Genomic DNA, 25,785 nt, shown 5'->3' with positions numbered 1-25,785 from the left:
TCAATGTTAAAATGTACCTATGATTATTTATTATTAATAATTATTGCTCCCACTGTATATATATATATATATAATTATTATTATTTATTTATTTTTAACCCAGATACCGGGAAGTTGTCCTCGCCGCAAGGAGTCCTCATAGAATCAACCAACATGAAGCACTGGTTGAAGTGGCGCCCCCTACAGGCACCCTGCCACCCCATCAGCTACTCTGTACAGTACCAAGGGTGAGTCTGAGGTGTGTGTGTGTGTGTGTGTGTGTGTTTGCATGTGCTTAACAGCAATGTGTGTCACAGTGCTGTACTGTTTCAACATAACTGCATCATATTTTGTATTTTGTACTGAAGTGTATTTGGTTTTGTGCCGTTACTGGTGCTATGTCACAGACCATACAAGCTCCTACTTACTACATTACATTACAGTCATTCATCACAGACACTCTTATCCAGAGCAATGTACAATAAAGTGCAAATCATAACCAGGAACAAGTGTGCTGAAAACCTGAGAGGGAAGTATGGTTCCAAGTCCTGGAGTGATCACATAGATAAAAAAAACTTGAACCCTTGTAGAATAATCAGGTAAACTGACCAAGTAGCAGTACCGCAGTGTGGAGCAAGAAGAGTCGCAGTGTTGGGTTTGGGTTTTGAGTGTGTGGGTTTTGTTTCACTGCAGGTATTTTGAACTGTATATTAAGAACGGAAGCTGGGAGGACGCCCCCTACTGTCAGAACATGGACGGCGTCGTCTGTGACCTCACGGCCAGCCTCGGATCTGACTCCGACTACAACGTCCGCCTGAGGGCTGAGTGCAGAGGCCAGGTCTCCGACTGGGCCAGCCCAGCAGCGCCCTTCAACCGCAGAGAGAGTGAGCTATGGCATGCCCGTGTGGTGTATGTGTGTGTCTTGTGTGTGTGTGTGTACACGTGTGTGTGTGTGTGTGTGTCTGTGTGAGTGAGTGGGTGAGTGTGTGTGTGAGTGTGTGTGTGTATGTGTGTGGGAGTGAGTGTGTGTGTCTGTGTTTGTGTGAGTGGGTGAGTCTGTGTGTTTGTGTGTGCTTGTGAGAGCGAGTGGGTGAGTGTGTGTGTGTGTGTGTTTCAGCTGCTGACATTGTTTACACTACAACAGCTCCTATGGAAATTGGCCTCTTGTTAGCATGCGGGCTTTCTTTGAGAAACAAGCTGAAATGTGTGCATGCTTGAGAGGCAACAAACAAAAGGAATCTCTACCATCTGTCCTGGTTCATGTGTGACCGACTGACTGCCTGACTGACAAACACATATGCAGATCACTGAAGCTCTCCATACCACAGTTTGCTAACAGACATTCACATACAAATGTACACACAAGGAGAACCCACTAAAAACACACAAGAATACCATGAGATTGAAAAAGCCTACTCAAAACACTGAGCACGCGGACTTTGTGCAGCATACAGCTCCAATATTCCTGAGCCTTGCTACTCGTTAGAAGCAGAATTTCCACTGAAACAAAGCACTGGCTGAAATGGACTTTTGGTAATATCAAAAGGGAGAAAATGAAATTAACGGGCAGGCCCATTAGCTGCCCATTAGCGGTATCAGTAACACCAGCAGAAAAGCTCGACTCGCACTAAATGCACTGTTATTGAGCTCGGAAACTGGCGGGGGAAATCTGACACCCTTTTGCTGCTGTTGGAGAAACCTGAAAAAGCAGCGCTTTTGGGGCCCTGCTCACTCGTAAATTCAGAGTGGATGAGACAGGGAGACCTATCACCCTCAATAGCTTCCTGTAAACAAATCGCTAGACTAAGCTAAGACTAGGTGGTCTAGCAGTGTACAGTGTATTTAAGTTGAAGCCTGTGGGCTCACAAGTGCTTATTTTTTCCTTCCTTGTCTCCCTGTTACTTGCCTGACCTAGAAATTGATCAAGGTCTGTCATATTTAAGGACATTCCAATCTGTAAAATGTTCCTTCAAGGAAGTAGGAGCCAGGAGCTAGAATGCTCTACTCTTCAAAGGGTTAATGAAATTAAATCCCTTTCCTTGTAGTGGGGATCGATGTTGCCCCACAAAAATGTTGTGACAACATTATGAAGAAATCAGGGCAATGGGCCTCATGCAAGAACCACTCGTACGAACAGCTTTGTTCTTAAATCACTTGAATCTCTTAAAATGAGTGATTGAAGAGAACTTGGTGCATTCACGATCACATTTTGAATTTTTGAGAGCAACCACCTATGAAAATACAGAGTCACCATAACATTGCAACACTAGAATTCTGTGAGCTGGGCCATTTTGCGGTTTGCCTGCTCTGAGTTTCTCTGTTTCTCTCCGCCCGTGAACAGCCAACCTGACCGTCCCGAAAATGAACGCAGCCGTCTCTGGGGACTCCATCCAGGTGGCGTTCACAGACCTCACCGAGACGGTGGACGTGATCCTGAAGCACTGGAGGAAGGGCCTGGAACAGGAGGTGAGGGCTGAGGCCATCTCCCCCGGGCCCAGGGCCTGGGGTAGGAGGTGATAATAAGAAGTTGTTATTTAGCAGTTGATTAGACTAAGCAGGGGACATTCCCCCCTGGAGTTAAGGGCCTAGCTCAGGGGCCCAACAGCAGTGCAGATCTCATCGTGTCTACACCACCAACCTTCTGGGTCCCAGTTGTGTACCTTAGCCACTAGGCTACAGGCTACCCCGGGGAGGGGAGAAGCTGTCTCTCCTAGCCCCCTGGGCCTCTGGGTTCAGCCAGGCTGACGTGCACTCTGTGCATCTCCTCCAGGCTTCCACACAGCACATCACGATGGAGAGGAGCCCCTTCCACTTGGGGGGCCTGCAGGAGGGGGCCACATACTGCCTCAGCGCTCAGACCGCCCTGCACAACAACAAGAGAAGCGTCACCACGGAGACACAGTGCTTCAACATCGCTGGTGAGTGTTGGGCAGATGGACTTCCTCAGCCTGTGGCAGATTCTCTCTCTCTCTATCATTCAGGTTAACCATGTTTAGGATTAATTATGATTTGTGTGTGACTCTGATGGGAGTACATTTTACGAAGAGAGCTACTGTGAGTACTAGCTCTCAGGACTCATTGCTGGTCAGTCATTGTGTTCTCAGTGATGTGTTTAGCCAGTTGCCTAGTTGTCCTGTGCTTTGCGATTGGCTGCTGCGCTCATCTTAGTGTCTCTAGGGGTGGTTAGCTCATCCCCAAGTTGCTCCCGTGCAGCGATTTCACCCCATGTTTGCGTTCTCATTGTGTGTGGTTTGTGTGCTCGTCGCTGTGTTCTGATTGGTCACCATGCTTTCAATCACTCTGCAGTGTCTATAGATCCCGCCCACAGCTGGCTGAAGCCCACCGTTGTGTGCGTTGCCCTGGTGATCGTTACAGGCCTGGGGCTGGCAGCGTTTTGGTGTGTGACAAAGTGCTGCCCTACCCTCCTGAATACCTGCTGGCCCAAGGAACCGCTGCCAGATGCTCTGGTGAGCTCCACGCCCATACACACCTGAGTCTGAAACTTCAGCCAAGATGGTGACTAAGGGGAAGGCTATGCGAGAGACAGAGGTGTGGAGGCATGTGAGGTGACTGTTTTCTCTTTAGCTTCACAGGGAGGCCGACACCCGGCTGAGGTTTGCACCTGGGGAGGAGCTCCATGAGCTGTGCCAACCGGTCCTGGTTCTGATTCCTGACCCAGTCTGAGAGACGGAGAGGGAGAAGGAGGGGGAGGAGTGGAGCTTCCCACACTGAGAGCAGAACCAGCACACTCACCTGGGCCAAAACTCAACTAGATCAGACCACATCTGGACCAAAACTCACCTAGATCAGGCCACACAAGGAACAAAACTTTACCTGGACTAGAACACATCTAGAACAGATCTCAAGGCCCAAAACTTACCTGGACTCAAACTTATCTAGAATGGAACACAAGGTACAAAACTTTCCTGGACTACAACTAATCTAGGACAAACCACACCAGGACCAAACCTTACCTGGAATAGAACTCACCTAGAACAGATGGCACCAGGGCCAAAATGTACCTGGACTAGAACTCATCCAGAACCTAGCTCGTCTGGATCGGTGCTCACCTTTACCACGGCTTAACTGGAAACTAATGAACTCCAGATTACAGACACCTTTCAGCAACTGACTGGAGCTGTTTGGCTGTATGGATGAACTCTGAATGATGGCCACTTTAGCGGGGAGTTAGCAGCTGGTTAATCCTGTGGTTCATTGCAGTTCAGCATTGCAGTTTGACTGCAGATCACTTGTGAGGGATGTTATCAAGCACTGTTCATCTGGAGATGTTTAAGTGAGTACTGAGGTTCAATTGTTCATATTGTCAGTATTTCTTTCTTAATGTAGAAGGGTAGTTAATGTGTGTAAATGAAGCAATACGAACATTAATGAAGTCAACTGCATTTGCAAATAAAAGGAATTCACTTACAGATTTGAAGTAAACATTTTTTGTAGGAAACTTTACCGTTAGATACCAGCTGATTGATATTGAGTGTTATTTCTGAGAGTATTAATATTGTATTTTTCTGACACTGTTTTTGTAGAAAACATTTTCTGTAGAAAACTTTTTTCTGTAAAATAAAACATATTTTCTACAGTATCTCCTGGCTGTAGTGTAATATCTAAAAGTTTTCCCATGTTTTGGAATTGCCCTGAGCATCGTTGTGTTGTTGAGTTTGTAAAGATATCAGAAGAAATAAAACAAACTATCACAATAAAACTTGATCAAACAATTCCTCGATAATTCAGATATTCTTTCTATCCCTGTGCTGAGATGCACATGTTAAAGAGGTGCTTCACCCAAACACAAAATTAAAGTATGTTTCCACTTTTGCTGAGATGACATATTTTAGATTTTCACAAAAAAACCTGTATCTTTCCAAATGTAATGCCAGTTACTGCCCCAGTACTATGTTAATATGCAAGTGTTAATACTAGTTGTGGTGTTGATATGTATGTGTGTTGGTGTTGATATGCACATCTTAATAGTGGTTTTGGTGTTGATATGTGTGTTGGTGTTGATATGCATGTTAATAGTGGTTTTGGTGTTGATATGCAGGTGTGTTGGTCTTGATATGCACATGATAATAGTAGTTTTGGTGTTGATATGTCAGCATGTTGGTATTGATGTGCTGGTGAAGGAGGGTCCACTCTGGATTTCCTGAGGATGGGAGGGAGGTTTTATTGCCACTGTTGCGGTTGAAAATGAAGTCACTCTCAGTCCTTCACCCACAAACAAAACAGGGATGACCCCCCCTCCTAACTGGTCTTGCGTCCCACTGCAGACTCCATTTCACACGGGTACGCAGTGGGGAGAACCCTCACCCACTATTACAGCCGGGTTCCCACACGAGAACCCTCACCCACTACAACAACCGGGTTCCTCCACCCACTTCAAAATTATCCCCGTGGCTCTTCTGTGACATCAAAAACCATATAAATACCCCCTCCACCCCCGACCCAGTCCTCCTCTGTGGGGGGAAGTCAGAGTGTAGTCAGACGGGTTTCAATCGCCCCTACGCTGGGCTCATCGGTGCAAGAGGGGGGGCAGTCACTTAAAATCCCGAATTCAGGAGTCGCGTATGTTTCTGCTGTTGGCACCAACAGACTTCTAGTCTCGTGGGCATTCTCAACCCCGCCCCCCTGTCAGTGTCCCGTCCAATCCCCACGCAGGGATCCCTGTATCTGTCTGTCCAATGGTGTCCCGCACCTGCGTCAGCCCCTGGCTCGGCCCCCAGGGGCCTAGACAGCCCCGCCCCTGCCTGGGCCCTTGGTCCGCAAGTCGTGCCACTTCTTCACCAGAGGCTCACGGTTCTTCCAGATCAGCTTGTGACCGTATTGGATGTACCACCTGCAGAGAAAAAACAGGAAGTGAGGCACGTGGGACTGGCTCGAAAAGATGCACCAACATATGTGACAAACACAATGCAGAGGCGACAGGGGCGACATTGGCCCAGGATGTAAAAGCAGTCGTCTGGCAGTCGGAGGTGTCCCTGAGCAAGACACCTAACCCCCAAATGCTCCTGACGAACTGGTTGGTGCCTTGCATGGCAGCCAATCACTGTTGGTGTGTGAGTGTGTACATGTACAAGAACATGACAGACAGACACATACAGAGGCCAGGCCATTCCGGCCACATTGCCCAAATGAGCTGCTTTGGGAATTTCTGGTAAATAGGAAGCCATTTTGGCTCTGCGAGACTGCAGTTTCCTCCCCTTCCACACGGTGGAGGCGGTTGAGATCAGACACTCACACTCCGAAGAGGGCTCCTCCCAGGTGAGCCGCATGGTCGAACATCCTCCATCCCAAAATCAAGCCGGTCGTATCCATAGCAAGAATAGCTTTTAGGGCCTAGAGAGAGATTAGCATAGTACAGACAGGGATGAGAACTACAGCCGAAAGACAACAGAGATACACACACCTGTACTGCGGCTCTCACTCTCGCACGCACACACGCACGCAAACACGCACGCACACACGCACGCACACACGCAGCAAAAAACAGAGTGCTTCCAATCATCCAAGGAATGTCTATGATTTGTAAACAGTGATTACGATCAGTGCTTATAATCAGTGAAACGATCGGCACATGAGATCAGCAGTGCTTCCTGCTTCTGCTCAGTACACAGTACATGACGACAGCATATATTGTAGCTATCAACTCTTCATTTCCTTCCCCCCTGACACCCAAATCACCACACAGATCTCTGCCTGCTTGGCTGATATCTCTGCATGGATGACTTCCCATCACCTGAAGCTCAACCTTGCCAAAACTGAGCTTCTCTACATCCCTGCTAAGTCCTCTCCGTCAATCGACCTCTCACTGACTGTGGAGGACTTTGTAGTTTCCTCCTCCCGTACGGCAAAGAATCTTGGGGTGACTCTTGATAACTGCCTCTCCCTGGCTCCACAAGTATCCTCCACTGCCAGAACCTGCAGGTTCTTTCTGTTTAATATACGCCGCATCCGTCATCTCCGGAGAAAGCCACCCAGCTCCTAGTCCAGGCGCTCGTCATTTCCCGCCTGGATTACTGCAACTCCCTCCTAGCCGGTCTCCCAGCGTGCGCCATCAAGCCCCTCCAGCTGGTCCAGAATGCTGCAGCCCGCTTGATCACCAGTCAGCCCAGGTCGGCTCATGTCACCCCGCTTCTCATTGGCCTCCACTGGCTTCCTATTGCCGCACGCATCCGATTCAAGGCCCTAGTGTTGGCATTTCAGGCTGCTAAGGGGACTGCCCCACATTACATACAATCCCTGATCACTCCCTACTCCCCAGCTAGACCACTCCGGTCTGCCAGCTCTGGTCGCCTTACGATTCCCTCTCTACGGGCACCTGGCGGTCGAGCTGCACGTTCACGCCTGTTTTCCGTTCTGGTTCCTCAGTGGTGGAATGACTTGCCTACCACTGTCAGGACAGCAGAATCCCTCCCCCTATTTCGACGCAGACTCAAAACACACCTCTTCAAACTCTACCTTAGTCCCCCCTCCTGATTTACCCCACCCCCCCCTTCTGATACCCCTATCCCTGTCTAACCCCCCCCCCCCAAAAAAAAAAAAAAAAAAAAAAAAAAAAAAAAAAAAAACTGCACTTATGATGACGACTATATGTTTAGAACAGCAGTCCAGGTGTATTTTTCTAGTTCTGGATGTGATGCTTCGACTTGTGGTAGAACCTATGCACTTGTAAGTCGCTTTGGATTAAAAGCGTCTGCCAAATGACTAAAATGTAAATGTAAATGTAAATGTACTCAAATCTGGTCCTCAAAGCCAGTCACTGGTTTTCATTCTTCCCCTCTAATCAGGACTGATTTAAACCAGGGACTAATCTCTGGCGAATAATGAGCATCGATGACCATCGATTAGAAAAGAAAACCCACAGTACTGGTTTGGAGGGCCAGATCAGAGCATCCCTAACTGTGATTTAGAGCCACTCACATTGCCTGCAGTGAAGGTGAACATGGGCAGGAAGATGATACCCAGCTTGGCTTCGGGCGTGTTCGTACAAACTGCGGCCAGGACCGCCATTATGGCTCCAGACTGGAAAGGACAGGAAGTGAGGTCAGGAGGAGCAGGAAGTGATGTCACCGACGGAAAACCTCTGCATTTCGGCGTGAAGACTCACCGCCCCGAGAGAAGGGCCCAAGCGTCCTGAGGTTGTCTTGGCAACAAGGCTGACGAGCGTGGAGATCACACCTGAGTATCAACACAAAGCCTCAGGTGAGCGCTGACCCCGCCCATCCCACACAAGGATCCGCCTCCCATCGAGGTCACCCTGTCAATCACCACAGTCAGACTCAATCTCATGGTCTAAACAGAGGCTGGACCAAATGATGAGAACTATGCTAAACACTAGATCAGCCACTATGAAGTGTGTGTGTGTGTGTGTGTGTGTATGTATGTATGTATGTATGTATATGAGTGTGTGAGAGAGAGAGAGACAGGGGAGTGGTTGGGTATGAATGTTGGGGCGAGGATGACAGTGAAAGTGAAAGTGAGAGATTTAATTACTTACAATATACGCTAAAAAAATAATACCATCGATTTCTCACACACACCCAACCACTCTCCCTGTTTCGTTCTTTTTTTCTCTCTTTTTTTCTCTCTTTTTTGGTTGTGTGTGTGTGTGTGTGTGTGAGAGAGAGAGAGAGAAAGAAAGAAAGGGAGAGGTTGTGTGTGTGTGTGTGTGTGTGTGTGTGGATTTTAAAGCTCAAAGCAATTAGGTCCAATGGGTTTCCCCGGAGAGGAATGACAGCTTAATGATAAAGTAGCACACTGACAAACCTGAGCCCAACACCCCCCACGGGAGGCTAATCTGGAGAAAAATATTTCATGCTAATTTTTTAATTTTAGGACTCATGTACAACATCCTCTCTCAGGGGGAAAGAATGTTGGACCTAATTTAACTTGCAGCTGCAGGTCTACATCCCTGCAACAGGTAGAGATGTAGCCCCCGAACTGCACAGGAAGCTGTCATTGGCGTAACAGGAAGTGGCCGTTACCTGCGGACATGTAGACGGCCATGAACTGCTCCGGGCCAAGCAGGGACACAATGCTGGAGGAAAAGCTCCACAGCACGTACATGTTGGCTGCCATGTGGAGCAGGGAGTAGTGGCTGAAGGTGGAGAGGACCATGGGAAGACACAGCGCCTCTAGAGGACGGAGGACAGTAGTACACCCAAGTCAAACACTGTAAACAATGATACCCGGGGAACCAACAGTACACTCAAACTCAACGCAGACACTCAGACACACAGATATGATTTTTTTAAAACTGCCAAACAAACAGAAAGCCAATACTCCACACAGTGGCTATGACTGTTACTGCGCCCAATAAAAAATGTGATGATTATCATAACGGTTTATCGCCCTGCCATACCTCCAACATTACAATCATGAGCACTGATACCCCACCCGACTCTCAATGCTACGGTCAATATTGAGAAAGTGAGGTCACACAAAACTATTTCCAATGGGAAGAAATCTCAAGAGGAACCCGGTTGTAGAGGGGGAACCCGTCCTCTGCTGGCAGGCCCGGTGTAATAGTTAAGACAGAATAAATGTAAACGGAGATGCTATGCACTGATACCCAAAACAACTCACAACACTGACATTCTAGACAAATCCCGACATGCAGTCAAGACTGATACGATATCAACACTACAATTCCGAAATGTCACACAACAAAAATGAACAACTTCTTACGAGTCTGCATTTGATTTACAGTACAGTACTGTCCACACAAGGGGTTTGAGTGATGGACAGACAGATATACTGGACAGACAGACAGACGCGCACACACTCACTGGAGGCAGGGTCAGAAGTGAAGTACTTGACCATAGTTCTCTGCAGGGAGGGAATTCTCCAGCAGCAGAACACCAAGACATTCACTGCTATGATCCCTGGAAGGGGCGAGGGAGGGAAGGATGGGCAGAGAGAGAGAGAGAGAGAGAGAGAGAGAGAGTTACGTCTCAATGTCTTGAGGTTTTTCGGAATACTATATTCTATGTCAGTCTTCTAGAACCCCACTGCTTTCAATCGCCAGTACTGACTGTTACATCAGCTTTAGAATGTTGTCTTACAACTTAAATGGTTAACAAGCACCCCTGACCCTTGGCCTGCAACCCCTGGCCCCTGACCCCTGACCTCCACCCAGCTTTGCCGGCCCACCTGAGACGGTCCGCTGTCCCTGAGTCAGATTGTCCCACCACTGGTTCACTTGAAACAGAATGACGATCGCCTGTTTCTGGAAATCCGACAGCCGGTTCCACCAGCTGTGCCAGTACGCGGTGTCGTCCTCGTTCTGCAAAAACAAGACACTGGTTTTTACTTCCTGTGCAGCCGCGAGGCACAGCTTTCACTTCTTGTAGAGCACAGCAGGGATTGGTGGACAGGACACTCCTGTGAACTCTCCAGACCACAGGCAACCCAGTTCCGTCTCTCCAAAAGTACACCCTCCAGCCCCTGCCTCTCCGTCCCCTTGGTGCACTCCACCTCTCTCTGGTCGCCATTTTGTTTCCGCGGGCGCAGTTTCTCCAGCCACTCGACCCGTGCCTCATCCACGAAGCTCTGCACTCGCGACTTCACGGACTCGTACTGCCAGATCGCCGCCGTGCCAAACGAGCAGCCTGTAAACTGACATGGAGTTAGCACACCTGCACAGGAGTCACAGAGCAACAGAAGTCACAGAGCCAAAATTGAAAAAGGAGTCACAGTGTTGAGTCACTGAGGCACAGCCCAGGAGTCACAGAACTTACAAAGCCACAGATTTTCTACAGTAGCCAGATGGTAAACGTCTGTACTCTTTACACCCTCTCTACATCTCTGCTCTGCTCTGCCCCACTAGTTTCAAGACAGGAGTGTCCACTGCTATATTACAATTCATGCCCATTGATGAAGAGACATTCATTAAGAATGGGACTCATCCAATGTCACTGGCAGTGTCACTGGTCTTGCACCGGTAAATTGGAACACATCAGATGCAACAGAGGCAATGATAACAGCATGACGCTGACAGTGTGTGTTTGTCTGTAGAGCCTACAGCAGCGCAGTTTGAAAGCACCGGCGGAAGGGCCTACCCCAACTGTGAACACCAGAGGCTTCACCAGCCTTCCATACGAGCTCGGGGGAATGGGTGAAATGGGTGAAATGGGTGAAATGGGAGGCTCTGCCTCCTCCGTCTTGGCCTCTGTCTTTTTCGGAGCTTTCCGGAAGCCGCGTCTCTGCTCGCAGCAGAGCGGAGACCTGCGGGGAGAGAAACGTTGTGATGACACCTGTCACTGATCCTTCTATGCTTCAAAAATGAATCTTTTGAGCCAAACTAGTTCCTTAAAATGCTGGGTTATTGTTAAAAAACTGATGGTAAATCCTTTTTTGACAGAAAACCGATAGGAATTACACCCTCGCTTACATTGGTAACTCGCACGTGTCCTGATAAATACTGACGCTACTTGTTTAAGTACTGGGGAAGTTCTTATGGATTCCGATGTTCAAAACCACACACCACATTTGCTCACTCTATCGCTGTTACCTAGTAACACTGATTATCTGTATGTAGACAACGCCCCCCCTGTTCTAACGTTAAGTCCCTCAATGCGATTGACAGTTTTAAGATAACGTTACTCCTCAAATCTGCACAACGTAACGTTACCCTTTTCCAAATAACCGTGGCAAATAATAAAATGTATTGTCATGCATGTGGGTTGTCAGCAACTGTGTAGTAACATATGAGTGGACTTCGCACGACTAACTACGTTAGCTAACAGGAATAGCGTTAATCTCCAACACCATTACGGAGATTTAGTTCTTCCACCGGGTAATGTGCTAGCTAGCTGACCGACAACACAAGTCACCTAAAAGTTAGCTAGCAAGTACGAGAATATTCAAGTTCCCCGGCCTGACAAGTCATTCCAATCTTCATCTGCGTTCAGTCTCCATATATATCTGAAGTGTGATGTAAATACGTACACATATTTCCACCTCTTACCTGTTTCCCCGTGTAGTGGAGATCAATATATCTCCTTTAGTCCATCTAAGAAAACAGCCCCTCCACGCCATGTTCGACTGACCTTAACGATCCCCCTCTATCCCCTACCGGGTCACTGAAATCAACATGTACATAACGCTGGATGAGTTAAACATACTGCGACCTCTAGCGGAGAAGAAGTGGGCGAACAGTGTGTTATCAAAGTGACAGAATCGAAGAGTTCCTAATTTAGTAAATTTTCTGTCATTTATTGATCATGTTCAGCTTTGCAGATGTATCAGCAATTTCGAACGCTTAACCGAGAGTATCATTTTTTGCGTCCTTAAAATTCTGTTTTACATATATGTTTATCTTTTTATATAAGTAACACACACACTTGGCCCTTATTTATGACTTGATGGTTTTTTTTAATAAACTGTCGTCCTATGATATATAATGAAAATAGAGCAAACAGTATCACCAAATTTAGCGAAGTGCACTCAGTGAAAGTGAGAGATTTCACCTCAAAAAATATTTTTGTCAAGAAAGACGTAGGCCCATCTAGGTGTCATGGAAGGTAAGAGCATCACTGAGGTAAGGTTCAGTCAGTGATTCAATCAGTTTTTTTTAATTTTTTTATCCTGTTTCATTTTTTAACAGTGTTCATTATACCTTGGAGTTTAATCATGTTTTTATTGCAGCGCAGTAGCTGTTTGCTCTGTCCATGGTACTGATCCATCTAACTTTCCCGTTTCTAAAATGTTGCGCATAATTTGTAAACAAATTAATATCATTTACACGTAGTAGTAGGCTATTTGTGATATTTGTTCGGCGACTTGGTTATTAGCTTACTGACTAATAAAATGTTATTTCAATTAGGCTATTGTGGATTAAACATCGTGGTATATTACTAGTTACTAATGTTAATATAGATGGCGTCATGCCTTAGCAGTCTTTTTTTATTCTCTATCGTGGTTACACTATGCACATCCCAGATCGATGTACCGTCTCCATGATGCAGGGATACGGGTCTGTATCCAGAGCGCCTCCACGGTTAAAGCCTGCCTGCTCAGACGTTAAGACTACAGGTTGTTGATTTTTTAAATCAATTTCAAAATATGGTCCGCTGGGCTATTTAAAATTAAGCGGTCATTTTTTAGAATACTATTTTACTCCACTAGAAACATGAATAAACATCCGAAGACTTTCAATGTTGGTCAGTGGAGTGAGTGCAATTACTGAGGTGACATCACGAATCGACGTGAGCGCAATCTGATTTCTGAAGGGAAAAAGCTGAAACGCTTCCGCCTTCTGAATTGGGAAAAAGGAGGACGGAGGCGGGGGGGACACACGCGTTGCTTTTCCTTGCGAAGATGGCGGCCCCTGTTATAGCCAGCCGGGCTGGATCCGTGAACAGCGTTGGAAACAGCCCGACCGCAACGCCCAACAATCCGAATAACAACAACAAAATAATCCCCGGCTACCCCGAACTAGATTTCAGGTCTGGTGCGAGGATTGAAGAGTTGAACAAGCTGATCCAGGAATTCAGCAAACACGATCAACGTGAATATGACGACCAGAGAGCCTTGGAGATCCACACCGCTAAGGACTTCATCTTTTCTATGCTTGGTAAGAAATATTTGATAATATAGATTCGGAGATTATCATGAATTCATAACTGCGCTAAGGTTGCATTGAATTATGACTGGGTTTGTCTTTTTATTTTTTTATTTTTTTCAAACAAAGGAGCAAGATGAATCGCCCTTTAAATCGTACAGATGGGCTTTAATATTAGCCAGAAGTTGTTCATTATCCATCTCTGTCATCGAGTTTGTATTCGGGTTCACGCATCCCTGCGTTTTAATTGACGTTACTATAGCTGTCACTCAGTTAGTCAGCTGCAACTGCACAACTGGTTGCTCGTATCAATTCCGACTTGACCTTCGAGCGCCTAGGCGCCCATTCGAACTGCTCAGATGCGTGTGTAGTAGGTTTCAAGCGTGTGTCCGAATTTACACTTGCTCCTATTTCTGCGGGCGTTTGACCGATCTTGTGGGTGACAATAAGCCATCTGCGAGCCGGCACCCACATCCTGGCAAGCTATTGTTGGGATTTCTTTACGTCAACATTTATTCAGAGATAAACAGCGATGAACAACCTATTTCTGTTACACCTGCGTCAAATAATAATGATATTAAAATGTGTGAGTTTGCATTTTAAGTACGTCTATGCTGATTAGCAAGGTTCCACATACAGTACAGAGAGACAGTCGATCTAATGTAACATACGGTAGTTACTCGTTGGTTCCATTAACGAATACAGACATCACTATATAACGCCATGTGTGTATTAATGGGTAACATTGCAAAATAAAAACAATACGATTAGCAGATTACAAAAATCAATGCTAACCTTATGCAATAATCAAATCAGGAAGGAGTCTCTGGCCATATTAGGATCCGTGGAATGGATCCAGTAAACTCAAAGTTAACAAGGCTTCATCTTTAGAGCCTCTGTTTGCCCCAGAGCTAGCAAAGGGTCAATACAAATGCTTGTTTTGCAAATGTGGGCTTATTGCATTGCGTGTCTTCTTGTTTTTTCTTGCTGAAACAAACTGCCTTCGAGCTTTAATTAGTGCCCCAATGCATGTAGTAATGTGACAAGGATAAATGCACCGGGAGTATAGCATGTGCTACTGAGGCAATTACAGGAGTGAGCACACTGTGGAGAGAGCACACTATGGAGAGAGCACACTATGGAGAGAGCACACTATGGAGTGAGCACACTATGGAGTGAGAACACTGTGGAGAGAGCACACTGTGGAGTGAGAACACACTGTGGAGAGAGCACACTGTGGAGTGAGCACACTATGGAGTGAGAACACTGTGGAGAGAGCACACTGTGGAGTGAGAACACACTGTGGAGAGAGCACACTGTGGAGTGAGCACACTATGGAGTGAGAACACTGTGGAGTGAGAACACTGTGGAGAGAGCACACTGTAGAGAGAGCACACTATGGAGTGAGCACACTGTAGAGAGAGCACACTATGGAGAGAGCACACTATGGAGTGAACACACTGTGGAGTGAGAACACTGTGGAGAGAGCACACTATGGAGTGAGCACACTGTGGAGAGAGCACACTGGAGTGAGCACACTGTGGAGAGAGCACACTATGGAGAGAGCACACTGGAGAGAGAGCACACTATGGAGTGAGCACACTGTGGAGTGAACACACTGTGGAGTGAGCACACTATGGAGAGAGCACACTGTGGAGAGAGCACACTGTAGAGTGAACACACGTGCATATACAATTGAGAGGAGCAATGACATTACCAGTGTGAATGAGCAGCAGAACTGTATTTATAGCTGTACTCGAGGTTGTCTTGACAAAGAGATTTTTCATAATGTTATATTGCCTGGAGGCTGCAGTGGACAATTTGTTGTTCTCCAGCAACACACTAATTTGTTGCAGTTTATCCCTGCCTGTTTAATCCCCTTATCAAGGTATCTGCTTGGTACTCTTAGCACAAGACTGGTGGAATTAAAACATTAAAACCCCTTGAAGAGTAGGTTTTTTTTGCAATGTATTTTTTCTTCTTCAAAATTCCAAGTCAGTGTTCTAGAGCTCAATTGCTTTCACTTACCAGTAGTGATTGTGACATCAGCATCAGAATGTTCAGTTAAGAACATTCTAATAGCATGCTTGTGATGTCACGCCTTAAAGGCTTAAGTAGTATCCGTCACGGATTCCATTCATACAGAATGTGAACAACCACATTCATTTACGATAATTCAAGACAATACCGTCTCTACCTGCCTCTAGCGTTGCTCCATTCCAGTACCCTAACTATGTGTGAGCTTTACTCTATTAAGCGCTAAAATTTCGACTCGCAAACATATTTGTAGTTGGAGCCTGGATTGAGGTTCTGTCATTGCTTCGGGGGAACTGCATCTGAGAGTCCAGGGAATTTTCCACTTCAGCATAGAACTAGGACACCATCCATCTTATAACATTCCTGAACACAGAGCTTCCTTAAATATCGCTTACCAATTATTCATTTATATGACAATAATTTGTTTTGTTTTTACTTTAGTATTGGCTTGAACACACCCCCAGTAACACATTTCACAAAATCCCTTTCGAGGATAATCGTCCAAGAGATGCAAATTCAGCCCATAAATTCTGATTCACTGGGCCAGGCTGGAAGGGTAACTGTCTTCTTTCACAAGTGTGTGTGTGTGTGTGTGACAGTGTGTGACAGTGTGGTGTGTGTGTGGTGTGACGGTGTGTGACAGTGTGTGTGTGTGTGGTGTGTGTGGCTGTGTGACAGTGTGTGTGTGTGTGGCTGTGTGACAGTGTGTGTGGTGTGTGTGTGTGTGGTGTGTGTGGCTGTGTGACAGTGTGTGTGGTGTGTGTGTGTGTGGTGTGTGTGGCTGTGTGACAGTGTGTGTGTGTGTGTGGTGTGTGTGGCTGTGTGACGGTGTGTGTGTGTGTGTGGTGTGTGTGGCTGTGGGACGGTGTGTGTTGTGTGTGTGTGTGTTTACTATTCATGTGCGAGCATCAAAGCCTGAAAGCCATCAGGATCCACCAAACAAATTGGAAAGTGCCGGCTGTTTACCATTTTATGGTTGGTATGCAAATGAAGGCCCAGCGAGACAATACCCTTTAATGGCAGAACTTCTGTCATTCTAAATCCCCAGCTCTGTTTTCTCTGCTGATACCGATCTCTAGTTTCTCTTGCTCTGATAAAAAAATATACCTGCTTATTTTTGGGCCAGCACACATGAAAAACTTAATATAAGAGAAAGAGGGAAAGGGAGAGAGAGAAAGAAATAGAGAAAGGGGAATCCTTGCTAATCCCCAGTCTGGTTGTTAATCACTCATTGTTTTGACTGGACACTGTCTGAAGGGCGGGGGAGAACCCCCGCTGTTAAAGTGCAGGAAGGCAGGAGAATGAGAGGGGCTTTGTGTGGGAGATTGAACATCCACCCCTCCACTCGGGGGCGTGTGGCGCATTCCACCCAGTATAAAGATGGGGGCTGCACAAACTATCTGAGAGGTTTTTTTCTTTTGGAGGGGGGCTGGGGGCTGGAATGCGTGGCCAGCATATTTCAACAGCAGAGAATTGTGGGTATCTGTCCCAAGACGAGCTGATTGGACAGTTTTGTTGATATGCAAATGAGGCGGGTACATACTGTCCCTCGCGTGGGTAAGTACACACTAAAGTGTCCCGTGTTAAGTGCACTCTTAACAGGGTACATATGAGGGCAACTGGGGCCGTGTGTACTCTGTAAGAGTTGATTCAACACTGAACATTTTGCTGTGTGAAGGTTGCAGCAAAGGCGTCTCTCGCCATGCTCATACTGATTTTGGGTTGCTGTGTGTTCTGTTTGAGCAATGAGCGAATAACAGCCAGACTAATGATAAACAAAGTTAATCAATTTCTCCCCTTTCAATTCCACTTTCAATCTAAGTGCTTTATTGGCAGGGGATATTTTACAATGCAAATTTCCCAGAGCTTGTACATCTGTCGTTGCAATTATTTTATTATATTGTCATAACAATCTTACTGTTATGACAGTTAAAAGAAAATAATAATTGGTTGCAGTCTTGTAGTCTCATTAAAATTCTAATCGCAGTGCAATTTCACACAATAGAACCACTCCAATAGAACGTTCCAGAGAGAGCGTCTCACTCACAGAATTAGCTCCTATTACACTTAAGCAGACTTAATCCCTGGACTATAAAACACCTTTTTCTGTCATCCTACCAAGTCTGTGAGCCTGCCTAGTTGGTCTGCCATCATGTTCATTGTTAGGATGTTATAAGTCTATACTCCTGTTGTTGATAGTACTGTGCCTTGGCGATGCTTTGTGTGTCCCTACTGTTGACAGTGATATAATGTGCTTTATGATGAGTCTCTAACCCTGCACTCTCAGAAAGAAAGATCTAGAAAATGCCCAAAGAGATGCAAGCACTTACCATAGGGCTGACAATAAAGTTATACCCCAACCCAATTCGGAATACATACTTTCATTTTTACCCTTTTTGCTAAAAGGTAGTCATTAGTTCCCAAAGACAACATTGTATTGCACCTTTTAGGTACATTTGGGAAATGTGTTCTTTAAAGTACAAATATGTAGCATTTATGACTGAGAGTGTATTGTTGATATTGTACTGCTCCTTGCTAGTGCTTTGTTTCATTCTGCTGTATTAATGCTAGTTCTGTACTAATTCTTTGTTTGTTTTATGAATGCTGTGTTTGTACATGTAGCTGACATGATTATTTGGTTGGTCTGCCCCTGTTTTATGCTCTGTGATGATTGTGTGTTTCTCTGTCACAGGCATGTCAGACTCTGTTGCTCTGTTTTTAATTGGCTCGGCTAATAACATGCCCAGCGAAAGCTGTTGAGATATTAGCCATTTGGTTAGCACTCGCATATTTACAGAAAGGAAAACATGGAAATAAAATGGAAGAATATGCAATAGAAAAATAAATATACATAATAAAATAAGTGAGTTATACATATTAGATCTGGAAAACAAATGATGCCATGTAAAGTCACAGAGAAAACAAATACAAATGTGTCTCTCACTGAAGGGAGTGGAATCTATAAACACACTCTGAGAGACAGGTGAATCTGGTTATTATCCACTGCCTGGATTGTCAAGTATGTGTCCATTCCAACCACACACACAAGCACATGCCCCTCTCTCTCCCTCTCACACTCACATAATCACACACACACAAACACGCACTCTCATGCGCGCGCACACACACACACACACACACACACACACTAATAGACTCACATTCACCCATAACCCCCTCCCCCCCACACACACACACACAAAGGCACATACACTCTCTCTCTCACTCTCACTCTCTCTCTCTCTCTCTCTCTCTCTGTTGCACACACACAGACACCCCCCCCCCCCACACACTAATAGACTCACATTCACCCATAACCCCTCCCCCCCCCCCCCCCCCCCCACACACACACACACACACACTAACAGACTCTGTGAGCCTAATGGCCGGGCAGTGCGCTGCCTGGGCTCCAGACGGGTGGGGCCGGGGCATCACAGACAGGCCTCTGTATCTCTCATTAGCACCGGGGAGAATGGGCCCAGCAGACCGGCTGCCAAGCCGCACAGACTCAAAACAGGCATGAATATTTCACTCACATTCTGCTGCCTCTGCACATTCCAGCCTGAGCAGGGCCGTGGTCCGGAGGCAAGGCTCTGATAGCTCTCTGTACAGCAGGCTGCTTATATTATATCAGGTGTGGGTGTGTGTTTACAGAGCTGGTGAACACGGGTATATGAGACTACTGCTGCCACAGTGCTGAATAGATGTATTTCCCTCTACACAGGTGTGTACTGTTGTGTGTGAATGTACTAATATGTCATTTTAGTTCATGAGTCCCAGGTTTTTACAAGTGTATCGCTTTAAAGGTTATCTGAGTGTGTCGGAGAGTGTGGCTGCACAGGTAAGACAATAGGGATGTACATTCATGTGCCCACTACTAGGGTCACGGGTTTTTTCCTGAACAGATGACCCGAGAAACCTTTAACCTGTAATTCAGCCCTCCTCCTCTAGGTGTCACTGCAGTCGCCCTAACTGCGGTCACCATCGGAAAGCAGCCAAAAGAACGCAACCAATTACATAATAGGACCAGCTGGAGAGCTTGTTGGTGCAAGAGTACAAGGCTCTAAACCAGGGGGAGGGGGGTGCCCGGTCTTTTCCGAAAAGAAGCAGTATAAGGGCAGTAACTGCATAGACCTGAGTCAGCCAATCAGGTTGTTGATTGAAGGCTATGATTAGTTACATCATTAGTTGAGTCAGGTTCCGTGGCACTGGGCCAGAGACACACTGGCTGGACCCCTTGGATCAGATTGGACAGCCCTGTGGTAATTGAATGATGAATTGAGACGATTTAGGCACTGCAATGTGTTGACTGCTTCACAAACAGCTTCAGAGAGTACTGTATCGACCTCTTAGTGTCAGAGGACTTTAAATAAAAATAGTTATGGCCCTATCCCATTATAAATGTATCTGCAGTGTGTTTCCAAGCTTTTAAAGTGTGCATGAGCAGGAGTTCTTAGTGTACGGGCGTGTGTGTATAGTCTTGTGAATGCCATAGATTATAATGCCACTTATATAGTTATATATAGATATTGTTGGATTAGATATTGTATTGTTTTGTTGTACTCAGGGTATTCTTGCTGCCAACCATGGTATGCTAGTTCATAAGTTGATGTATTCTTCAAGGGTTCAAATTGTATCACGTGCCATGGTCACGCTTGGACTCGGAACCATAATATCCTCTAGGGTCCTCATCACACCTGTCCCTGTGTTAGATTTGCACTGCATTGTACGTCGCTCTGGATAAGAGCATCTGCTAAATGCCTGTCATTTAATGTAATGTAATGTAATGTGTGTGTGTGAGAGAGAGAGAGAGTGTGTGTGTGTGTGTGTGCGCGTGTACATAAGTCCATATAGCATTATATGAAAGCACATTGTGTATGTGTGAAGTATAATGTCTATTTGTAGTCATATATGCTTTTAGTGGTGTACACATGTTGTTAGTTCATAGTATATAAATGTACTCTATATATACATAATATGAAATACTATTTAAGTAATCCCCTGGCTCAAGTATTGGGCTATCTGTCCATATTACCACAGAAAGCGCAGCACTTTCTGACAGAGCCAGTTATGTTTATTATAGGTTTATTATATTGCATAATTGAATAATCACTCAATTGAGTTACACTCAGTTGTCCACAGGGGGGCAGTAAGTAGCAGAGTTGGGGCAGACACATTTGTATACAGTGCTGTGGGAGGTCACAGGGGTGACACAGGTCTCCTTGTCTCCATAGCGTCTCTCCACTGCCCTAGCAACAGGCAGGAAGAGAGCGCACCTGGGAGTCAGGTGTGAAGACTGTCTGGCCAGTCAGTAACACTAATTACCCGGGAGATATGAGGTGTGAAAGGTGTGAAGGCACCTCGGCTCAACCATTGACTGACTACCCTTGAATTACAGTAGATGGGATTCCTCTATGGAGGCACAGAAGAGACTTTTAGAGAGCATGGACTCGGGACCCAGAAGGTTATAGGTTTGAATCCCAGTTGGACGTGCACGCCGGTGTACACCCCCGCCCCCCTTCTGTCTCTCCCCCCACCCCCCAACAAAGAAACAAAAAAATGGCTCAATTTTCTCCAGTCATGTCTCCAGCTGTAGAGATGAATTATTCAGAGCCCTGATATCACGCTTGTGCGAGTCATTCTGTGGAGGGGGAGGGGGGGGGGGGGGGGGGGGGGTTGTGGGCCCCTTGGCTTTGGAGCGACTCCACGCCTTCTACCGGCAGAGGTGTCCCCTTTCAGCCCCCGTCATCGATCGGCTGAAACGGACGCCAGCGCGGGACCTCTGTCGGCCCGAGAAGGTCGCCGCGTCCGAGGCGGGGCCATGTGACGGGAAGTGGGAGGAAGGGGTCACCTGGGGACAGGGGGGTTCGCCCCCTTTTTTCATTCACGGGGTGTGGGGATACAAATTTTTACTTTTTTTTGGAATACCTTTTTCAAATTCTTTACAAATTCATATACAATGCACTCAACACACTCCACATACAGAGCTGCACTGCGTTATGATATGTCTGCTCTATACGGAGGAAGAAAGAAAAAAGAAAGGTGATAAAATAATAGTTTTATACCGGTCGAATGAGATTCACAGCGCTCAGTAATGGCATTGGTGATTCCTCGGGGGGCCTCCCAATTCTCTAAATGCATCCTCCTTTCCTCCACACTTAGAGATAGGAGATGGAGATGAGTGAAGGAAAGGAGGATTGGGACACTGGCGTCTTCCTGTTTCCTTCTGTTCATTATGAGAACTCTTCTTGTCCTCTCTGTCTTGAATAAACTCTTTTTTTTGGTTGCTCATGAGTAAATGTCCTCATTAGTACACATCCTTTTCTCTCTGTCTATCATTAGTCAATTTTTTGTCCTTTTGCCTATCATCAGTAAACTTCCTGTTCTCTCTGTTCCTCATGAGTACATTTCCTGTTCTCTGTTCCTTATGAGTAGACTTCCTGTTCTCTCTGTGCATCATGAGTAAACTTCCTGTTCTCTCTGTTCATCATGAGTAAACTTCCTGTTCTCTCTGTTCATCATGAGTAAACTTCCTGTGCTCTCTTCATCATGAGTAAAGTTCCTGTTCTCTCTGTTCATCATGAGTAAACTTCCTGTGCTCTCTGTTCATCATGAGTAAACTTCCTGTGCTCTCTGTTCATCATGAGTAAACTTCCTGTTCTCTCTGCTCATCATCAGTAAACTTCCTGTTCTCTCTGCTCATCATCAGTAAACTTTCTGTGCTCTCTGTCTATCATTATACTTCCTGTTCTTACTGTTGCTCATGAATAAACTTCCTGTCCTCTGTCTACTATTTCCTGTTTTACTGTTTTCTGTGAATAAGCACTTCCTGTTTCATTCTTGGCCCTCAGGATTGGTGCAGAAGCTGGACCAGAAGCTCCCCGTGGCCAACGAGTACCTGTTGCTGTCGGGCGGGGTGCGGGAGGGCGTGGTGGACATGGACCTGGACGAGCTCAACGTCTACGCGCGGGGGACGGACTTCCACCTGGACTTCACCCTGCTGGTGCCCGCCCTGAAACTGCACGACCGCAACCAGCCGGTGACCCTGGACATGCGCCACTCCGCCCTCTGCCACTCCTGGCTGAGCCTGAGGCTCTTCGACGAGGGCACCATCAGCAAGTGGAAGGACTGCTGCACTATCGTGGACCACATCAACGGCGCCACCAACTACTTCTTCTCGCCCACGCTGGTGGCCGACTGGTTCCACGAGTCCATCGGCATGGTGCTGGCCGAGGTGCAGAAGAAGCCCCAGCGGGGGATGCCCAAGGTGGAGAAGGTGGAGAAGAACGGCACGGTCATCTCGGTCATCCTGGGCGTGGGGAGCAGCCGGATGCTCTACGACATCGTCCCCGTGGTGTCCTTCAAGGGCTGGCCGGCGGTGGCCCAGAGCTGGCTGATGGAGAACCACTTCTGGGACGGGAAGATCACGGAGGAGGAGGTGATCTCCGGCTTCTACCTGCTCCCCGCCTGCTCCTGCAGCGGACGCAAGGAGAACGAGTGGCGGCTGTCGTTCGCCCGGAGCGAGGTGCAGCTGAAGAAGTGCATCTCGGCCAGCCTGATGCAGGCCTACCAGGCGTGCAAGGCCCTCATCATCAAACTGCTGTCCCGGCCCAAGGCCGTCAGCCCTTACCACCTGCGCAGCGTCATGCTCTGGGCCTGCGACCGGCTCCCCGCCAACTACCTGTCCCAGGACGACTTCTCGGCCCACTTCCTGCTGGGCCTTATCGACGACCTGCAGCACTGCCTGGTCAACAAGATGTGCCCCAACTACTTCATCCCGCAGTGCAACATGCTGGAGCACCTGTCGGAGGAGACGGCCATGCTGCACGCCAGGAAGCTCTCGTCCGTCCGCCAGGACCCCGCCGAGCACCTGCGGACCGCCATCGAGCACGCCAAGGCCGCCAACCGGCTGACCTTCGACCTGCAGCGGCACGGGAGCGCCGCCAGCCTCCCCTCGCCGCAGTCCGACCCCGGGGACCAGCAGCCGGACGACCGGCTGGCCAAGAAGCTGCAGCAGCTGGTGACGGAGAACCCGGGGAAGTCCATCTCCGTGTTCATCAACCCGGACGACGTCACCAGGCCCCACTTCCGCATCGACGACAAGTTCTTCTGAGGCCGCCCCCGGCTTCTGTCCCGCCCTCCTCCTTCCCCCTGGCAGTTCCTTTCCCCCTGCCCCCCCCCCCCCCCCCCATTGACGGTTTCCCCTGGCGGCAGTTCCCTCAGTGATGGTTTCCTTGGTGACGTTTGCTGTAGAGCTTTGTGAAGTGAGTTGTCCTGTGGTGCCATTCCATTTCACTCTCACCCCAGGAGACCCCCTGCCCCACCCTCACCTGCCCAGGTCCACCCCAACCACACCCCCACCCCCACCCCCACCCCCGGCTCAACCCCGACCTCACCACCCAATGACAGAGCCAGTCTCTGTTCGAGTTGGAGAGCAGGGAACTGATGCGTAGGATGACCGCGACATGGAAATGGACTGCTGACTGAACTGCGAGTCTGTCGCTATCGTGGGAGTGTTGGAATTCTGAATGCCACACACGACTATACATAGCAGAAGGGTTCCTGTGCGTTCCTTTCAATTTCAAGTCTTATTTGATGGTGTGTTGGGAGACAGCCTTGACACTGTACTTTATGGCTACTTCCTGCCATTTTGCCAAATTGCAGTCCATTTAAAAAAAAAAAAAAAAGAAATTCCTTGAGAAGTCTTATATATTCTTGTTTATTTCATGACTCTATTGTACCTTCATGTTATGGCTTCTTATGAATTTGGTAAACAAAAAAAAACAAAAAAAGTGATGTGTTATGCATTCCCAGATACTTGTTCAACATTTTTAACATTATCGCTCCAACATGGACGCGAGCGTCTCCAGAATATGCCAAAAACCTGCTGGAAACTGGCTGATGGACAAGTCCATCTTCAAGTGCAATTAGTAATTTTCTCTCCTCTCTCTCACACACACACACACATAAGCACACACTTACACATACACCCACAAAAATATACACTGTACACAGCTGGAAAATGTAAGGAATTTGCATTACATTTCTTGCTGTGTGAAAAGACGTTTTTCATGGTACTGACCACTGGTATGAAGTTCTCCCATCTGTGAAAATGTTTAATTTATTTCCGCGACATGAAAATGCTTTGCCAATGAGTCTTTTATGCAGAACTCTGGATACTCGAGATGAATATTTCATTCTAATATTCTCATTCTATTTATTTGCTGCTATTTGGGATTACAAGGTTGTGTGACATTTATGCAAATGAAGACACTGAATAAATAACCAACAGATATCCGTTATTGCATGGTTACCACGGGATATCTGTGAAATCCTGTGGTCACAAGGGGGTCCCAGTCCTCTCTGATCCATGGGCCAGTCACAATTCTCCAAAACTAAAGTGTCCAATCAGGAATATCAGATTGAGGAAAAAGGAAAAGATACGATTGGTTCTCATCAAGAGGAGGGCGGTCGCCATGGCACCTGTATATAAAATCTGTTCCGGTGAAGGTCCTGGTCATTATGGCTGCTGTATCGCCCAGGGAGGGAGAGACTGGTATGAAATGACCCTTTGGGGACAGAAGAAAGTAATGCTGCATTGTATACAAACAGGGTGTGGCCCAATGTTCAGAGACAACTGCAACGGACTAACAAAATGTTATCAATGTTTGCATTCAAAATGTGAGCATCACTACAGCAGAAAACGTCATGCACTGTGTGTTTCATTAACCCCATCATGTGATTACAAGACAATAAACCTGAGAAATAAAAATCACAATTCTGCTGTACTTATCAAAACTATTGCAACAATACACACCCGCACATGCGCACACACACACACCTCTATTGCTGACATTAGCCTACACTCTCCCTCTGAAACTCCATTCTTACAGCTTATGAATAATTCTGTTCTGGTTTTAAAAAGACATTAACTATATCCATTATCGTTTATTGACGGAAATGTGTAATTAGTAGATGTAGCAGACAAGTAATCTACTGTGAGGGAGACCACAGTCTCTCTCTCTCTCTCTCTCTCTCTCTCTCTCTCTCTCTCCATCTGTTTCATCTGTATCTCTCTATCACAAGAACAGTATTTTAAATAAATCATCCCTGCATTACCGCTTAATTTAATTCATACTAGGATGCACACCAATAATTATTTTAAAAATCAAATAATAACAAACTCAGTT

The 25,785-nt window shown here is 46.8% G+C and overlaps 3 protein-coding genes across 4 annotated transcripts in view; 2 read left to right on the top strand and 1 right to left on the bottom strand.

Annotated features, from left to right (window-relative positions):
• crfb16 (cytokine receptor family member B16) overlaps nucleotides 1–3,803 on the top strand; it is an 8,123-nt gene extending 4,320 nt beyond the window's left edge. For both annotated transcript variants that reach the window (XM_061241102.1, XM_061241104.1), the window contains exons 2-7: nucleotides 104–227; nucleotides 673–863; nucleotides 2,321–2,445; nucleotides 2,750–2,897; nucleotides 3,286–3,446; nucleotides 3,565–3,803. In XM_061241102.1, coding sequence (XP_061097086.1) covers nucleotides 104–227; nucleotides 673–863; nucleotides 2,321–2,445; nucleotides 2,750–2,897; nucleotides 3,286–3,446; nucleotides 3,565–3,663 — 848 coding nt within the window. In that variant the 3' untranslated portion in view covers nucleotides 3,664–3,803. The remainder of the gene's footprint in view (nucleotides 1–103; nucleotides 228–672; nucleotides 864–2,320; nucleotides 2,446–2,749; nucleotides 2,898–3,285; nucleotides 3,447–3,564) is intronic.
• A 1,333-nt stretch (nucleotides 3,804–5,136) lies between these two features.
• parla (presenilin associated, rhomboid-like a) lies at nucleotides 5,137–12,088 on the bottom strand. Its single transcript, XM_061241099.1, has 10 exons — nucleotides 11,963–12,088; nucleotides 11,055–11,220; nucleotides 10,471–10,611; nucleotides 10,147–10,279; nucleotides 9,783–9,878; nucleotides 8,979–9,128; nucleotides 8,102–8,172; nucleotides 7,915–8,016; nucleotides 6,233–6,330; nucleotides 5,137–5,830 (listed from the first exon to the last, which is right to left on the bottom strand). The coding sequence occupies exons 1-10, from the start codon at nucleotides 12,031–12,033 to the stop codon at nucleotides 5,722–5,724; spliced, it is 1,137 nt and encodes a 378-aa protein (XP_061097083.1). The 5' UTR covers nucleotides 12,034–12,088; the 3' UTR covers nucleotides 5,137–5,721.
• Nucleotides 12,089–13,237: 1,149 nt separating this feature from the next.
• mb21d2 (Mab-21 domain containing 2) lies at nucleotides 13,238–25,373 on the top strand. The gene is made up of 2 exons (XM_061241097.1): nucleotides 13,238–13,570; nucleotides 22,447–25,373. The coding sequence occupies exons 1-2, from the start codon at nucleotides 13,315–13,317 to the stop codon at nucleotides 23,706–23,708; spliced, it is 1,518 nt and encodes a 505-aa protein (XP_061097081.1). The 5' UTR covers nucleotides 13,238–13,314; the 3' UTR covers nucleotides 23,709–25,373.
• The last annotated feature ends 412 nt before the right edge of the window (nucleotides 25,374–25,785 follow it).

The sequence above is a fragment of the Conger conger genome, chromosome 5, assembly GCF_963514075.1.
Source record: "Conger conger chromosome 5, fConCon1.1, whole genome shotgun sequence".
In the NCBI taxonomy this organism is placed as follows: domain Eukaryota; kingdom Metazoa; phylum Chordata; class Actinopteri; order Anguilliformes; family Congridae; genus Conger; species Conger conger.
The sequence above is the reverse complement of the archived record's forward strand: the minus strand, read 5'-3'. Positions and strand labels throughout refer to the sequence as shown.

Excerpts from the sequence above, each read along its gene's own strand:
- parla (XM_061241099.1), bottom strand. The coding sequence starts at position 12,033 with ATGGCGTGGAGGGGCTGTTTTCTTAGATGGACTAAAGGAGATATATTG. Across the intron at positions 11,221-11,962 it reads TCCACTACACGGGGAAACAG|GTCTCCGCTCTGCTGCGAGC; the intron begins GTAAGAGGTGGA and ends CTCTCCCCGCAG. Across the intron at positions 6,331-7,914 it reads TCACCTTCACTGCAGGCAAT|GCCCTAAAAGCTATTCTTGC; the intron begins GTGAGTGGCTCT and ends ATCTCTCTCTAG.
- mb21d2 (XM_061241097.1), top strand. The coding sequence starts at position 13,315 with ATGGCGGCCCCTGTTATAGCCAGCCGGGCTGGATCCGTGAACAGCGTT. Across the intron at positions 13,571-22,446 it reads CTTCATCTTTTCTATGCTTG|GATTGGTGCAGAAGCTGGAC; the intron begins GTAAGAAATATT and ends CTTGGCCCTCAG.